This window comes from Spea bombifrons, chromosome 9 (assembly GCF_027358695.1).
Source record: "Spea bombifrons isolate aSpeBom1 chromosome 9, aSpeBom1.2.pri, whole genome shotgun sequence".
NCBI classification, from domain to species: Eukaryota; Metazoa; Chordata; class Amphibia; order Anura; family Pelobatidae; genus Spea; species Spea bombifrons.
Window position 1 is genome coordinate 19166455 of NC_071095.1, and position 18387 is coordinate 19184841.

Below are 18387 nucleotides of genomic sequence, written 5' to 3' on the forward strand. Positions count from 1 at the left end.
GGGCTACATGATGTTTTTGCACACATTAACACATGATTAAGTATAACACTAAGTAAAATATTCTTACCGATGCCTAGGAGGGGCAAAGAACCGTAGGATTGATTTAAATACTGGTGCATTACTGCAGGAATTAATCAGTATTAATCAACTTTGCATTACTGTACACTTCCTCACAGCCAACAAATTTCTAACGCATCAGCTAAACATCTATTACTAAGAGGTCATATGAAGCTTACAGGAAGAATTATGACCAATGTGGATTTTGAGTCATTTCTTGGAGAAACATGTATATGTACAGACATGAGGGTGATCTTCAAAGTTGGCACCTTTGGGAGTCGAAAGGATTCGGGAGATTGTTATGTGCAATGCATCATTTCTCAGTCCATCCCTTCCAGCTCGGTCCCAGGTCACGGCTAAACGTCTTGTACAAAGTTTGCCAACAATATAAAATCGCTTTTCAGGCAAAAACGTCTTAGAGTAAGAGCTTTATAGGGTTTGGCAATCAAGGTCACGAGGTATTTCATTTACGATATCAAAGACAAATATGCATATGTTCTTCCGCTAATGATTATCACCTTAAACTAATACACAGATCCACAACACACCTACTGTCATAACACACTAGGCGCTCACGTATACAGTCCCGGTAATACTCGCGGATACAGGAAATATATATCTATTCCATTTCATGGCACGGTACCTTCTATATATATATATATATATATATGTCATAGTAAGACATTTGGCAGCTTGAACCATATGTATGAATACTAGGTCAGATGCGCTTGATGCTGTATTTCCCTTTCTGCAGCTGAGAAATGTATAGTTTGGATTTGCTGCCATCTTGTCTCTTAAACCAAACCTCTTCGCTGTTAATTGTTGTGATGACAGCACTAAAAAGAGAAAGTTTTATAAAAAGAAAGTCAGTTTTCAGAAATATTTTAAGTTATATTTCAAGTTTCCCCTTTCTCTGCCTGCTCCTCTTATAAGCGTCCGCAGGTAGAGAAAGTTAGATTTGTAATATTCTACCACGGATTTAGGAAAACTAAGCTCCAAGGCTTTGACATTTATTTGGTTTATGTTGCATAGCCTTAAATATCCAAAATAAAAAAAGTGGGCATCTTTTCTCCCAGAAAGACCAAAAAGGGGGAAAAAAACCTAACCATGTACATTGGTAATGATGAGACTTTTCTAATTTATGTTATTCACATTATTAACTTACCCCCAAAGTAATATTTCCCAAATTTTGACCGATCAATACCTTGTTGGGAATTCATCCTTTTTGTCGATGGAAATGGCTTGCCCTCGGCCATACCATTCGCCATCATAGTGTAGCCGACCCTCTTCTGATCTGGCAACATGTTGATGCTTCTCCTGCTTTACTGTAACTGACCAAGGGGAAAAGGAAAGATTATTCCGCAAAGACTAGTAACTGCAGTTAGTGTGAGCGGCATTCTAAAAGAAATGCAGCATTCTCTGCCACTTTAATATGCATATTAAAAGCCTATAAAGAGAAAAAATAATGTATACATATGCACAAGTTTTATATATCTTTTTTTCTTTCTGCAAACACCATCATGCAAATACATTTTTTTTAAAAAAAATACTATCTGCAATGGAAGGGGAAAAAATGATTAAAAAATGAATACAAAAACTCGCAAAATGTAATATAAACTTTTTGTTTAAGGGCATATCAATTTGGCGTATAATCTAGTCTATAATCTCAACTGAAATAGTATCTTATTCTGTGTTTCAACAGCTAGAATCATTGTGAAAGTGATGGCGGGATTAATAAAAGCAGCGAGGAGGCAGTTTGTTAAATCCTAAAATAGCTAACAAAAATCACAAAAGTAAATGTTTTGCATGTGGAATGACTGCAGAAATTAGACCCCCCCAAACAGGTAAAAGCATCTGGTTGTCACTCAAGAAATCTTAACTGCTATAAATATAGCTTTTTATAAAGAAAAAAAAAAACCCAAAGTACTTTAAAAGATCCATTCTGTGATATTTAATTTAATTAGGACATGTATTTCTGCATTTTATATTAGTCATATTTAAGACGGCTGTATTATTGATTTATGGAATAAAAGCGGATCATGGCTGCGTTCAACCATTAACTCATTCCCAGGGAGGAATGCACTACGGGAGTTGAGCGCTCACTCCAAATTACTTCTGCAGAAGACCCCTTTGCTGAGAGACAGAGCAGCATTATTCACAAAAAATGTAGATGTTGTCAATGAAACCGATCAGTTTAAAAAAGGGCATAACTACCTTTTCCAGGGGAAACTCCAGCCATTTGCACTTTAATGCATAGAATAGCGGAGAGGTCCCTTTACATGGTGTCCCCCTTTTAAATGCAAAGGGCGGATTTTTGTGGGATTTCCCCCCAAAAAATAAGACAATTGCCGTAAAGACGGTTCTCTAATCTCACGTTACCTTCTGGCTTCACACGGTGAGGTCCAAGCGTGGCCATGGCCTATGGAGCAATAAGGTTTACACAAAATCAAAGATACATTTTGATAAAACATCCTTGAAGACAGTATTCTTTCCAACTGGCAAATCGGACCATCCCAAGGTCTTTAATGTCCACATTTAAGAGGAACTGCCACTAGCAGGGAGTTTGGTGTAAGAAAATATTAAAACGACCTATAACTACTGTAATGGCTTTAAAGATAGGATTTAGAAAGGGGCTATGTCAATTCACCTAAACTGCCATGTGGGAAAAGGTGTCAGAACTAGCACATCAGTTTCTTGTCCTGATGTTAGCCCTTAGCGTGGCTCTTACAAAGGCTGCCAGACTCACAGTACGTTTATCTCATCATGCGCAAAACCACCGTCACATAACACATCTTGCCTTGGCTTATTTATTATGGGTTCTCTTATCGATTCTCTATGTGCATCGGCCACTTACCTTCCGTATCGTTGTCCAGTCTTCAAGTATATCCAGGTCTTGTAACATGTAAACAATATATGGACGTAGGAAACATAAGGAAAGTTGTACAAGTAGATTTAGCCATTTCCCGTAGACTATTAGACTAATGAACTTAACACATTAAAATACATTAGAGCTGGGAGACCCAGCCGTTTGCCAGCGACGCTTTGATTATGTATATGCTGTTCCGCGGTTCTTTATGTACATTTGCTGAACAGTATGCCTTCTAAAGCTCTAGAATGTACTGAAAATATTGTGATACATTCTTAAATATGACTACTACATACCATACAAGCAAAGGTACAAGGAACTCTGCCTGAACACAAGCAGAGACTCAATAACCTGACCTGCGGCGGGGGTCCCCGCTTGGAAAGTTTTGGCTCGCTTGTGTCAATGGCGATCTTTCCTCTAACGGCACAAATTTCCTTTATGGGCCACATCAATGGGGTGAGGTAGGCGCAAAGAGGTGCACATCTGGGCCCAGCTCTATACTATGGGGGACCCCCCCAGAGATCACCAAAGGGGAGAAATAGCAAATAAAATTTCATTTACATAATTCTGAAATAAAAGCTAAAAATAACCTTTAAATGCTACTTTATGCATTTTGCTTGTAAACTGAGGATAGAGAGTATAGCGTGAGTCACTTGTGAGTTCAGTCATCAGAAGCAGGTCTTTAATAAGTCTTCAGGTAGCCTCCCCTTCCAGCGTACAAAAGTAGCTAATCTCCTCTTGTGTGGGTAGACCGAACGCACGGCAGGAGCATTTCATGTACATAAAACACTTAAAAGGCTTTGCAGGAATAATCAGATAATTAGTCATGATGGCAGTAAACGGACATTGTGCCAAATTCACGGTAAGGGAGTTTTCAAAAAATGATTGACCGACTACCAACAGCTCAATATACGCGACAATTAAGTGATTAATACAGAAAAGGGTGTTTTTTGTTAAGTTGGTCAGCGTAAGCAGTTAAGAAAGCTTTCAGAATCAAGGTGCATCACAAAAGCAGTACAAGCGTCAAAAGAAATGTAAAAAAGGTGTTTTACAAAACATTGCAGTGTTAAGAATTTCATGGGATGGAAAACAAGCCATATATTTATGGCATAAACTGGCATATATTAAATATGCGGCTTGTTTTTCAAAGGAGACATCCAGTCTAAAGAATGAATGTTTAGTGGCATAAATTAAGTTATATGCCCAAGAGAGGGACAGAGAGGGGAAACCAGAGGACAGAGACAGAGAGGGGAAACCAGAGGACAGAGAGGGGAAACCAGAGGACAGAGACAGAGAGGGGAAACCAGAGGACAGAGACAGAGAGGGGAAACCAGAGGACAGAGACAGAGAGGGGAAACCAGAGGACAGAGACAGAGAGGGGAAACCAGGACAGAGACAGAGAGGGGAAACCAGAGGACAGAGACAGAGAGGGGAAACCAGAGGACAGAGACAGAGGGGGGAAACCAGAGGACAGAGACAGAGGGGGGAAACCAGAGGACAGAGACAGAGGGGGGAAACCAGAGGACAGAGACAGAGAGGGGAAACCAGAGGACAGAGACAGAGAGGGGAAACCAGAGGACAGAGACAGAGAGGGGAAACCAGAGGACAGAGACAGAGAGGGGAAACCAGAGGACAGAGACAGAGAGGGGAAACCAGAGGACAGAGACAGAGAGGGGAAACCAGAGGACAGAGACAGAGAGGGGAAACCAGAGGACAGAGACAGAGAGGGGAAACCAGAGGACAGAGACAGAGAGGGGAAACCAGAGGACAGAGACAGAGAGGGGAAACCAGAGGACAGAGAGGGGAAACCAGAGGACAGAGACAGAGAGGGGAAACCAGAGGACAGAGACAGAGAGGGGAAACCAGAGGACAGAGACAGAGAGGGGAAACCAGAGGACAGAGACAGAGAGGGGAAACCAGAGGACAGAGACAGAGAGGGGAAACCAGAGGACAGAGACAGAGAGGGGAAACCAGAGGACAGAGACCGAGAGGGGAAAACAGAGGACAGAGACAGAGAGGGGAAAACAGAGGACAGAGAGAGGGGAAACCAGAGGACAGAGACAGAGGGGAAACCAGAGGACAGAGACAGAGGGGAAACCAGAGGACAGAGACAGAAAACCAGAGGACAGAGACAGAAAACCAGAGGACAGAGACAGAGGACAGAGGACAGAGAGGGGAAACCAGAGGACATAGAGGGGAGGACAGAGGACATAGAGGGGAAACCAGAGGACATAGAGGGGAAACCAGAGGACAGAGAGGGGAGGACAGAGGACAGAGAGGGGAGGACAGAGAGGGGAGGACAGAGGACAGAGAGGGGAGGACAGGACAGAGGGGAGGACAGGACAGAGAGGGGAGGACAGGACAGAGAGGGGAGGACAGGACAGAGAGGGGAGGACAGGACAGAGAGGGGAGGACAGGACAGAGAGGGGAGGACAGGACAGAGAGGGGAGGACAGACAGAGGGGAAAACAGAGGAGAGAAGACAAAAGCAAACATTGTCATCAAGAAATATCATCCAAACCACTATACAACAGAGTAAGGGGTTTTAACAATGTTGTATTTGAAAAATAAGCTATATTTCCATCTCCCCTCTCCATATACATTACAGAGCTACAACAAATATGGGCAGGATTATCTATGAATATGAATTCATCCTTCTCCCTGCCTCTCTGGTAGCATTGGTTACATCAAAGTGACATGACATCCCTGCATGTTCTCCACGAGGGACACTTTTTTTGTCTTTTCTAGCAAATGCAATGCCGTTAGCAGTTATGCCTTGCTTCACTCAGTAGACTTAAGTCTCTAGTGTCTAAAAGGAGACCGTGTCATCTCACCGTATTAAACACACGGAGGGACAGCTCATCCCCCTCTAATGTAATCTCGCCAAACTCAGGCACATCCATGATTTGCTTATCTTGTGGGGAACAGAGAACCTACTAGAGAACTTAAAGCACGTACAACATAGATCAACTGGATTAATAAAAAATGCAAGTATTTTAACACCGGGGGTGATTTTATGCAAAAGGATATCGGAAACCACAACAGGCTTTTTCTTCTTATCAGGGCTGAAGGGGTCCTTGCGCTTCTTCCGTGACTGCAACTCATCATTCCATAGTTCTACAAAGAGAAGAACATTACAAAACTGGGATAATATCTTTCTGCGATTGGGACTATGTACTAAGAAATCGATTCTTAACTATTATTTAACCTCGTGATCATTCTGTTTTCTTTACATATCAGTTTATAGTAAGGCAGGTAAAATGATCACCAGTGAATCTGTGCGGGATCTGCTCGATTACACAGCACCAGTGAGTTAACTTTGCCCTGTTCCACTTTAATGCCAAACTAACGAAGTCCTTCATAGAATTTCACTATTCAGATGGTCCTTCATTGCCAGCCACAGTAAGAAAACATCCCTGTTTGAATGATTTGGCTCAAAAAACCCAAGACAAATCATGCACATGTATTAACACAATTGTATTGCGAGCCTATAATTGTATAGAAATAAAAAAAATGACACTAGCCGTTTTTAAAAGGGTCCCGCGGATACCTGAGGTAATGTCAATACTGTGACGGTCTTCTTCCAGCCGGCGAATTTTCTCCTCTAATTCGCTTTGGACGGTATCATAGAGCAAGAGTTTCTCACTCTGAAAGAAAGCTCATTATGATGGTTTATTCAAACGATTAGCTAATGGGAATTGCACTTTCAACGCAAATTGACATCTGATAATTAAAAGGTCCAAACAGTTCAGCAAAAAACAGATTGTGATAGATCTACCGGAACCTTATATGAATAACTTGCTCCGATTACTTACTTGAAATCTATGTAAGATTATAGGGAAATATCCCAATTTGTTTTGCTCATGGATCAGTGGAGTGCTGCGCTGATCCCCGTTTAATAAATGAATGTAATGGCGCATGCATTAGCAAGCCGATGTATCTCGCATGGGATTCTAGCAGTGCTTATGGGATTAGGGTGGCAGGGGCAGTATAGAGAAACTGGGAAGATTTTTACAAATACCACTTTTTTTTATTGAATTTATATATTTATGTTTAATAATTAAACTTCTGTGCTACACAACATGAGCGTGCAAAAAATATTCTTTGTGACAAGGTTAAGACGGTAAACTCAAATAGAATGGATGGGTTTAAAGAAGTTTTATTGAAGACAGGAGCCTAGAGCTTAAGCAGTCCAAGAATTTGCCAGGTTTTGCTGCCAAAGAAGAAAGCCCAGACTAAATACCACATCTGACTAACTCGTAAAGATGCAGCTATGATGTAATTTCATAAAAACATACTAGGTTTTCATCGGCCAAAGAGATGGACGTACCTCACAGTGCTGACGAGCAGCTTGGATTTCACAGTCATGTTTGTTCTTTACAGATTCCAAGCACAGCTCACGGTATATCCCTAAAAGAAAAATATTAAAATATAAACTTTTCTGTAAGCCCATAATTATTGGTTACACAAAAAAAAAACAAGATGCTGTTTATTCCATGCTTTAAGTACATTATGTTCAATCAAATGGTCTTAAGATCCATCCTCTCTGAAATGGTTAGAGTGAATTTCTGGGGAACTGAATAATGTATTTTTTGGCTCAACTTACTTATTACAATAAATCTTTGTTGCCTGCTTGTTCATTTGGCATAAAAAAAAGTAGAGATTTGTGACACTTGTGCCAGGGGAAGAAAGTGAAGAAAAAAAAATATGGTGGCACAGGAGGACTAGAAAAAGCATAGTCACAAAAAATGGAGCATCCCCCAATGGCGTTACCCTTGAAATAATTTGCTCTTAAGAAATGGGGGAAAAAAAGGAAAACAGTATATTTTTACTAAAGCTGGAATGTCTGATCACCCCAACTGGCCCGCTAAGAGCAGTGAACAACGTGGGGCTATTCGTTGCGGCCAAGGGGCTGCCACCCTAGATCTAAGACACAGCCATCGTGTTCCATACCTGCCACTTTAGTCCGAATCTGCATGTTCTCCTGTAATGTCGCCAGTGGTTCCAAATACTCGGGTGCCTTTCCAGCGATCACCTCCTGGAGTTTGGCATCCACTTGACTTAACCGTTCCTTGTAAAGTCTAAGAACGCACAACACAGCAGCTCAATAACGCAATTAAATGACTTTTCACGCATACGCTAAACTCAGAGCAGGGAGGCAGTTTAATGACAGCGGGGTGCTCAGCAGTGCAACGTTAGGGATATTACTGGATGTAGCCATATTATAGCATAGACAGCGCTGTAAGTCGCCATACGCGCGCTCTGTTTATAGACCCCCTGTCTGTCCGTCACTTACTGATCTTTCAGATCTGTAAACTGTTTCTCGAGGTTGGACATTTCATCTAGACATTCCATTCTGCGTCTTTCACAATCTTCATCGTCCATCTCTGAAAAAAATAAATTGATACATTTTAAAGACAAAATTAAGCAGAGTAATAATAACGTTTATATATAATTTTTAATTTCTTATTTTTACTTTAGTTTTTGTTTTTTATTTTTTTTCTCCATGAAGCCATATTCTCCCACAGAACGGAAACCAAAGGCCCAGCCGTGCATTAAATTGAGACCAGTAGCTCCATAGTAAAAACATGAAATACAACGCGTCGGTCATAATGAAAAAGGAAAAACGAACGCAGTATTCGAGATTCTACAGCCTGCACTGGAACGCTGTGGCCCCTATTATCAGGTTACATTTATTTTAGTCCATTTCGCATATTTTTGCTGCAACATATGTTAAGGCGCAACCCAGATTCACAAGCACGCCACACACGCTAGGGCGCAGCCCACGTCCACAAGCACGCTAGAGCGCAGCCCAGGTTTACACACGCGCGCATGTTACGGCAAACCCCACGTTTACACACGCACGTTACAGTGCACCCCAAGTTATATCACACACATTCATGTTACGGTGCAACCCACGGTCACACATGCACGTTACAACCCAACCCACACGTTAAGATGCAACCCCGGTTTATATATACACACACATGCATGTCACAGTGCAACCCAGGTTTATACACGCACACACGCATGTCACAGTGCAACCCTGGTTTAGGTTTATACACACACACGCATGTCACGATGCAACCCAGGTTTATATACACACACACTGCAACCCAGGTTTATATACACACACGCATGTCACAGTGCAACCCTGGTTTAGGTTTATACACACACATGCATGTCACAGTGCAACCCAGGTTTATACGCACACGCATGTTATGGTGCAAGGCAGGTTGATTCACAGGTCACGGTGCAACGCAGGTTTATACACAGGTCACAATGCAACGCAGGTTTATACACAGGTTACAATGCAACGCAGGTTTATACACAGGTCACAATGCAACGCAGGTTTATACACAGGTCACAATGCAACGCAGGTTTATACACAGGTTACAATGCAACGCAGGTTTATACACAGGTCACAATGCAATGCAAGTTTATACACAGGTCACAATGCAACACAGGTTTATTCACAGGTCACAATGCAACACAGGTTTATTCACAGGTCACAATGCAACACAGGTTTATACACAGGTCACAATGCAACGCAGGTTTATACACAGGTCACAATGCAACGCAGGTTTATACAGTTACAATGCAACACAGGTTTATACAGTTACAATGCAACACAGGTTTATACACATACACATGTTACAATGTAACAGGTTTATACGCACATGCTACAATGTAACACAGGTTTATACACAAACATGTTACAATGTAACACAGGTTTATACACAAACATGTTACAATGTAACAGGCTTATACACAAACATGTTACAATGTAACACAGGCTTATACACACACGCATGTTACAATGTAACACAGGCTTATACACACACGCATGTTACAATGTAACACAGGCTTATACACACAAACACACGTTACAATGTAAAGAGGATACATTTATTTATCAATAAAGGGCCTGTGAGGGGAGGCGCTCGGACTCACCAGAGGTGTCCCCCTCTTCGCTCCCGCTAGAGCTATCCGAGTCCTCGTCCTCCGAACTAGTGCCTTCATTCTCGGGATAGTCCACCTCCATGTCATTGTGATTACTCTCCTTTTTCTCCCGCGAATGCACCGGCATTTCTATCGTACAACCCGCGCTCGTTAAATAAATAAAAAGAAAGAAAACGCCGGGGCCGGCAAACTACTCCTGCGGTAGCCGCCTGCCTCCCGTACGCACAATTATTCGCGCAAACATTCCACCCTCTCAGGACCGCCCTTTATTCACTCCGCAAGCCTCTGATTGGCTGTGCCGCAAAAATTCTATCTTCCGATTGGCCTAGAGATTACCGGGTTGGGTGAGAGCACACGGAGAGCAGTGCATGCTGGGAGATATAGTTTTCTTGCTTCAGGCGTGATGGCACTAATCTGTTGCTGTGAACTACAAGTCCCATCGAGCATTGTGACACAACGTGGTTTACGGGCGGTTTATAAACAGAGTGTGCAGCAGCCCTTCTCAATCGATGACCTATGATGTTAGCGTGCTGAGGGCTAAAGCTGCGTTTGGACAGTTTGGGACATTTTTTTTTTCCTGATTTATTTTCTTTTTTGGCGTTTCTCTTTTCTTTTAAAATGTATGACCACTTATTACGATTATTACGCTTATTATACGATAAGGTAAAATCAGAACTTCCACAGTTGGTACATGTTTATAAAAACGTTTTTATTATCGTTTATTTCTTATAACCCAAAGACTATAATTAGTATATGAAGTGCAACCTCCACTCCATTAAGATAATCTTGTGTATGCAATGGTCTCGTGACATCACAGCAGTAGTGTGATGTCATGTTCTGCCTTTGTTAGCTAACTGTGTGTTCTGCTTCTATATGTAAGGGTTTAAAATGCTGTTGCTTGACCGTTATAACTGTGTGGCTTCTACATACTAAGCATTTAGGACCTGTAGATGTCCAGGCATGTGCCCGTACCATGCTACTACTTTAAAGTAATTTAAACATGCATCTACCACCTGTGATGGGAGGATGTTCCATTTGTCTACCACCTGCTCTACGTTTGGTAATGGTTTTCTGAGAGGTGGTTACGCTCTAATGATAAAACATTGCTTCTGGTTATATAAGTGGTAATATCATAAGAAAATATGCTGTGGGTCGCCTTGCTTTCCAATGTCCGAGTCAATGCACCCCTAGCTTATGTCATAGAGGATCCCCATGTTCCGAGGCCAAGTGATGTACTCATGGACATCCTTGACAGATAGATTTGCCAGTCTGCTCCAGAAAGCAGCTGGGTCAATAGCCTGGTGTTGCATGGAAAGCAGATGTAGAGAAAGTTGATTATTTTGTGGAAGATAATATATTGGTCAAAGGCTTGTGGTCATCCTTAAATACATGCTTATAGACCTACGTGTTAAGACCAGAAGGTATCCTTTGAACATATGTATTGTATTAAGTGCTGTGAACTGTTGGCGCTATAAAAATAAAAGGTAACAAAACTTTTCATTGTTGTGTTTTTTTTGTTAACTATTTACATTAAACCTCAAAACATAGATTTGATACCTTTTAGGAAAGATGAGGTTTGTGCCAAAAGGTGGTGCAACCAGCATATACAACCATTCTTTTTTCCCTTCTCCTTTATAAAGGCTGCCTAGAACAGACATCCATGAGGGGAAGGTTACACCAGTGGCGTACTGATATTTTTGGTGCTGGCCTAACTGTACATGGGAGCTGTCTGTATTTTGCACACACTCCAGGTGAAGCTCCACTTCTCAGGGGCCATGGGTGGAAACCTCCTAGCGGCGGTGTATAGACATACTTTGCTGCCGGCTGTGACCATTACCACCATTATGGGTGACCACATTGGCCATGTGTTCCAGGACCCGCATATACGTTTTTCATAGTGCTGATCGGCCCCGTTAAAGTGCTGGAAAATGTATAGACTAATGGAAGGGAACACATTGGTCTGCTATACATCCCCCATAAGGCTGGGCAGCACAAAGTCTGGGCTGGTCAGCAATATGTTAAAGTTGTGTCCTGGACAACATGGCTTATGTGGTCACCCTATGCACCACACATGTAAAGGCTCTGCGGTTGCAATTCCATCATCCTACCGTGAAGAGGGAATTTCCTATTAATGGGACAGAGCCACTTGTTGGCCCATCACACCACTGTCCTTTTTACTGGGGGTCGGGACTTAACTATATATCCTGAAGCTCCACGTCTATAGGAAGCCTGGCACAGAAGCTGACTCCGCACTGCCCCCCGTAGTGTTGATGGGCCAGGTTGGGAAGATCAGCCTCCCTTTAATGCAACTACTCACCAAAACCATACCTTGGAGCGCGCCTGGTTTTGCCCCTAGACTACGGGTGGGGTGGTCCTTCTCTGGGTATCTGGGTCATCCCTGGGAAACTCCAACACACTCTGCTTCCCCTTCAGCCGCACCAATTTTCCTCCACATGCAATGTCAAGGGAGACCGGACGCTGACATCCCTGTGACCACCTACGTGCATCCAATTTGCTCCAAGATTCTGGAAATGTGGAGATGATGGGCAATTACATCATTTTTAACTAGAGCACAGCAGCTGTGCACGCATGCATTGAAACGTGAGATCGTCCCTCACCAATGGCCAAGAATACATGGGCCACCTTGACCATTGACGACGTAAGGGCACTATATGTAGCACGCATCTTCATAACTTTTTCTGTAGCTCTAAAAAGGTCTCTCGTTCCTTAAGTCATTGGCACTGGGGTTGTCAGGGACCACGATTTCCATGATATACAACGAGCAGTGTTTGATCACCTCAAAGTTATTTGGAAGAGTTTACTAAGTCACTTGTAATGGTGTCTTAACTTTAGTAACTGTTTCCGCTTGATTTGGACCATACCAATAGCGGGACTCATGACTGAATGTCCAGGCCAACTAGGAGTAACACCTGGGCTCGACATGGAACTTGAGGTTTTATTCTCAGGCCAACGTTGCCCCACCCAAATCCTGTGAGGTGCCGCCCCTTTAGACCCCACTCCTTTCCCAGTAAACATACGGCCCGCCCAAACCCAGCAGGACCGCAGTCTATTTCAGGGCTGAGAGCCCGGTGAGCGGTGAATTGCTCTGCGATCGATTGGTTTGCAATCCTGGAGACAGAAAGGGGGCGGCCATGTTGGATGTGTTGGTGTAACCTGCTGCTGTCAGAGCGGGGCGACCCGCACCCCTTCCAGCGCGTCTTCGGGTTCGGGCAGCCCGTGGCCTCTCGCGCGGTGAGCCGTGAATCTCCCTCTCCTTCCCGGGAGTGTGCTCCCCCCGCCTCTCCTTCCCGGGAGTGTCCTCCACCCCCTTCTCTATGGTCCGGGATGTTTTCTAAAAAAACTCACGGGGATGTGAAGAAATCGACCCAGAAAGTGCTGGATCCGAAGAAGGATGTGCTGACCCGCCTGAAGCACCTGAGGGTCGTGATTGGTGAGAGTGGGGCCTGTAATGGTTTCATATGTGGGGTGGGGGTGCAGGGATAGGTGAGGAACTCATGGTGGGGGTATGTTTGGCGCAGGGGGTATGTTTGGTGCAGGGGGTAGTATGGAGAGCTTGTGGGTCGGTGGGGTGGATGCTGACCCTTATTGGGGGGGGTTGTGGTAAAAAAAAAAAAAAAAAAAAAGCTGGTAAGAGGCAAGGAAGGCAGGGTGTGGCAGAAGAGGGGAGACAATTGTTTGGTGATGGCTGCTGCAAGTTGTTTGGGGTGCGGTAGCAGCCGTTAGGGATGAGGGGCAGCTTTGGCCCACCGTCTTGAGCGGAAAGCCTGTGTTAAAGTAACAATGTAGCATGGAAAGTGAATAAGCATTATGGGAAAGTGATAGAGAAATGAGGTAAAACTGAGATCTGAATTGCGGTGTTTATGCCAAATTGTAAATCATTGAGCGGGGCCCTCGTTGGGGTCTATTCACTAAAGCAGGAGTTATGTTTCAGCTCTTTGACTTTACTATACATTATGAAGGGTCGACCCCCTTGAGCTTCTGCTGCGGGAAGAGCCTGGCCGGTCCTGTAACCTGTATGGTTAAATCGGTGTGATTTCTTCAGTCTCTACACATTGAGTTATACACTATACACGTGCCAGCTAAGCTGTATGTGCTGGAGACACCTACCGCTGTTTCAACACGAGAGGGCTTCGAAGGCACAGATATTCATAAATTAAGGTGCTTTCCACGGACCCCAGGATTACAACTCAAGTATTAGGGAGTGTGGCACGGTAATGGAGTCTGTCTATGTCAGTGGGCAGGTTGGAAGGCTCAATATTCCCAGCATGAGGGGGTTAATTGCTGCAAGTCAGCAGGTGGATCCAATTAACCTGCACTGAGGTGCACCTGAGGTGTTTAAAGGGCGGCCGTTGGAGGCATTAGGGGTCTGAAACCAGGAAGAGAGGCAGTCAAGCCAGAGGCCCTCAGACTTTATAACACCGGTACGGTCCAAACAAACGGTTTGATGACTGGGGCTGGAGTAGCCGGCCGGTTGGTTAGTGAGATAAGAAGGTTGTATAGGTAGTCTCCAAGATGGAGTAGGATTTGTGTTTTGTTTTGTTTATACTGTGGCCCTTACAGAAAGCTATAATAAACCACATTTTTCTTTTATTCTGCTGGCGTCTGGAGCTTCTTGTCTGTAATCGGCCCATCCTGCCACAGGAGTTATTTGCTAAACCATGAGTTGCGGAGGGATAAGAAATGGCATATTATGTTTCGCACATCCAGTGTTGTCTTAAATTTTCTTTGAGTGTTCCTAGATAGCATTCTTTACGAAGCGGACGTTCTAGCTCGGCTAAGTAGTCGGACTTGAGGAATGTTACGAGCGGCGCAGGGACGGTTTGTTAAAATGTATCACATGGAGTAGGGAGCGCTGTTCAGTATCAAAAGTAACTAAGCAGAGCGTGCCCCCTGAAATAATGTTTCATCCAGCTGAGTAGTTGGATTTCTGCATGTGTTCAATTGAAATACCCTTAATAAAATACTACTTCTCCCTCTAAAGTCTACACAATGGGTGATATTTTCTTTTTCTGGATTCTAAAGGATGTTTTACAATATTCTCTTTAGTGAATTGTTTATAGTTGTTTTTGGGAAGGCACGTGGATTGAGGCATTAGGGATTTAAGGATAGGTTAAGGTGATGAGCCTCCCCCTTTCGTGTAATGGGAGTCCAACCTATTTCTGCTTGATGGTGGTCTACCTAACGGTCATCGGCCCTTTGGCTGTTTCTGAGACTGTCCTGGAGCAGAGCGTTACTAGTAATTATTTGGACTTCTGTTGAGGTCTTTTACATGAGCTTTGGTGCCTTTTACTGCTTGAAAACTGGTGAATGCATTAAATATTTATAGGCATTAGAAAAGGAGCCTTGCCTCGTCTTCCTCCTGCCCCCCTGCCTGCTTCTACAGAAAGGAAAAAGCATACTTGAGTACACTTCCTGCCTGCCAGTACTGGAGTATGTAGCCATGCGATTGGCTGACGCTAATAATTGAATTGATTGGGCATGCTACGACACATGTGCGCTGAGCATACTTAAGTACACTTCCCTCTTTTGGTAGATGGGGAGGAGAATGAGACATCTGAGCTTCGAACTCCTGTAAAAAAAAAAAAAAAAAAATCCTTTTAAGTGGAACAGATGGATTTGGGAGAAAAAAATAAATAAAGCCAGAGTCAGATATTTTGGTTCTTTGTTATCCAATAACATTAAGAAAATAAACTTTGGCAGCCGGCCTCAGGAAATGTTTTTAGCTGTGTAACTAGTTTATGCAAAACAAACCCTGGTTACTTCTTGCATTGTTTGCTTTTTCTCATGGTCTGATGGAAATAGTATTTACAGCATATATGATGTGGGTTATCGTTTGTGAAATAATTACTTGACTGCATATATGAGATAAGCTGCTCTCTAAAAATAAATAGAGTTCCCCCGGGTTATTATATACTTGAAATATGATTGGCCAAATGAAGGAGGCAGTTAAACCCGAGGCTGAAAGCTTTATGGTTAATTTTAAATATCATCTACGTTTAGACAGCTTTACGCTGGCTATCGCGCAGGAGACATGTTCGGCCGAAAACATCTCCTTACACATGATATACTCCGTGTGTGTGTATAGACTCTAATCTGTAAACTTCGTCAGGCCCAGACTGGCAGTGACAAGGGGCACTGGCACTTTAAACCCAGGAGCCACATGGTGACAGAAGTGCATGCGATGGCAAGCTATGCACGGGATGTTTGGATGCTGACGTGGCGTGTTGCTGGGCAGGCACGCGCTGGAGCAGCAGATGAGGGGATTGTCTGGCGTTGTCGGCCGGGGGCCCACCAGGCGGCCAGTCCTGGTCTGAACATCATTGTATAGGGAACTGAAAATTGTAGGATTTGGGGTAAGGTAGAAAACGCTGGTGCTGATCGTTTCATCCGCTTATGGTGGCAGTGGTGATTGTTTTTGGGCACAATTTCCCAATCTTCTCCATGAAACCAAGTTGCAGACCTCCAAAACTGCACAAAACACATGGAAAGGAAGGCTATTCAATCTATCCGTCCCATATGTGTCTTTGCCTTACTACATCCTACCTTCTTTATTTCTGAGGTGTTAGGTCTGTTCCTGCAGGTGTCAGGGCTCCCTGGTGATTGTGATGTCATTGCTGAGCGCCAGGATATGATGTCATAGCATAGCATAAGTAGCTGGCGCTTCAGACTTTCAGAATTTTTTTTAAAAATTAACCTGTCAGATGGCAACCTGAGTACTCTTCAAACACTGCATCATATCCAATTGTTTCACATACCTTTTTTTCACCCCGTGCATCACCACGAATAGTCCTGGAAGCTATGTTCAGATGCATTGAGTGTGAATACATCCCAAAAACCACACAATCACCATAAAAAATGGCTCATCACGCTTATAACTATTTGTTGGCAAAGTGGGCCGATTGCTTTTGCCGGCAGCAGTAGGGCTATAGATATTTGCCTATCGTATGCCCGTGGTATAAATTAGTACAGAATTAAGATAGAATTGTCCTATGTAAGTAAAAGATAATTATATATTTTAATAGAAATAAAGTGAAGCTTAATTCAAGGTAACTGGTCATACGATAACCGGTTCGATTCCTTCCCACCCTATTGTCCGTCAATATTTTTTTCATTAGCGGCTTGGCTACAATCCCAGTATATTCTCAAAAATAATGCCAAAACAAAGGAAAGTGCGCGGCTAATGCGTGCCGCTGTGATCTGCCACATCCTCCCGTAGCCCCGGACAGCAGTAAATATTTATAGCCGACAATGGAGCGGCCTCCCGACCGACAGGATGGAGACGAGTATAATAAACACGTGGAAAATGTCTGGCGCAGATCGGTGTCAAACAAGTAAAGTGCTGTATCGCTTCTTTACACGAGTCCCGTGCCACACGGGGGTTGGAAGGAGTTGCGTCCAGATGGATGCCTTCTCCTCGTCTGATCATGTATGTTAATATGGAAAGTGGGGTCATGGGAAGCTAGAGCCAACGTTTCTTCTTCTTGGGTCTCTTGAGGATTAAGCTATTCGTTGCCAATCTTAATATCCACTCTAGGAAATGTACAAGCCTGTGATAGCGGATACATCTGCCAAAAACAACATGCTATTTACTCAGACGCACGTGAATGGCGTGATTACCGAAAGCGTTCATTGGGGTGGACGGTGCATCGTGCGTCTCTCCAACTAAGAATCAGGGACAGTAAACGGTCTCTTTAACAGGAACATATATGCAAATAAATCCATGTGCAAAGTCATATACACCATGCTCCCCACCCCCCCCAAAAAAAAACAATGTAGGAAATCTCACATGTGGACACGTACCACCTTCCTCTTACAAAGGCATTATTCTTTCTGATCTGATCTATGCCCGAGGAGGGTCCAACTCCAGCTGTGCTGCTGGGAAAGACACCTAAGTTCTACAACTGGTGTTATGTTGTACATTCTTCATTCTCCGCATCACGTTCTTCTGAAAACATGTTGACCTGACGTCTGTTGTGGACTTATATACCTTATAGACTCGCCGCTTTCTGTTCAATTGGCAATTTCAGTGTGTACTGATGTGCGAGAGGTCCCTAAAGGAATCTCTATTCATATCGCACCGATAACAGTGCTAAGAATACTCGGCAACGAGGTTGAACTTGAATTGTTTTTCAATTTCATACAAAATTACTTTTGATTGTTTTCGTGTTACCATGGCCTCTTAATCCTGTCTGTCTTCACTGCTCAGCCTGCCCAAATCTGAGATCACAGAAGGGTCGTTGCCTTTAAGGTCTTGTGGTTTAAAGGGACTTCGCTCCCATCACACTTCGCTCCCATCACACTTCGCTCCCATCACACTTCGCTCCCATCACACTTCGCTCCCATCACACTTCGCTCCCATCACACTTCGCTCCCATCACACTTCGCTACCATCACACAAAACACTTCACCGTGTGGCTGTAGGCGGTCACACTGCTGTGATGTAATACATAGGGAAGGTTTATGGAGGTGTGACAGGATTAT

At 43.5% G+C, this 18387-nt stretch overlaps 2 protein-coding genes across 5 annotated transcripts in view; one reads left to right on the forward strand and one right to left on the reverse strand.

Moving 5' to 3' along the window:
* Positions 1 to 472: 472 nt before the first annotated feature.
* Positions 473 to 10119, reverse strand: BRMS1L (BRMS1 like transcriptional repressor). The gene is made up of 10 exons (XM_053475669.1): positions 9877 to 10119; positions 8219 to 8309; positions 7876 to 8003; positions 7253 to 7332; positions 6473 to 6569; positions 5953 to 6039; positions 2912 to 2976; positions 2437 to 2476; positions 1262 to 1388; positions 473 to 893 (listed from the first exon to the last, which is right to left on the reverse strand). Exons 1-10 carry the CDS (start codon positions 10010 to 10012, stop codon positions 776 to 778), a joined length of 969 nt encoding a protein of 322 aa, XP_053331644.1. The 5' UTR covers positions 10013 to 10119; the 3' UTR covers positions 473 to 775.
* Positions 10120 to 13038: 2919 nt separating this feature from the next.
* Positions 13039 to 18387, forward strand: part of RALGAPA1 (Ral GTPase activating protein catalytic subunit alpha 1) — a 54631-nt gene continuing 49282 nt past the window's right edge. For all 4 annotated transcript variants that reach the window (XM_053475649.1, XM_053475646.1, XM_053475648.1 and 1 more), the window contains exon 1: positions 13039 to 13336. In XM_053475649.1, the coding sequence (XP_053331624.1) occupies positions 13045 to 13336 (292 nt within the window). In that variant the 5' untranslated portion in view covers positions 13039 to 13044. The remainder of the gene's footprint in view (positions 13337 to 18387) is intronic.

Coding starts and splice junctions, on each gene's coding strand:
- BRMS1L (XM_053475669.1), bottom strand. CDS start 10,012: ATGCCGGTGCATTCGCGGGAGAAAAAGGAGAGTAATCACAATGACATG. Junction 8,310..9,876: donor CGAAGAGGGGGACACCTCTG/GTGAGTCCGAGC, acceptor TATTTTTTTCAG/AGATGGACGATGAAGATTGT. Junction 8,004..8,218: donor TTTACAGATCTGAAAGATCA/GTAAGTGACGGA, acceptor GTGCGTTCTTAG/ACTTTACAAGGAACGGTTAA.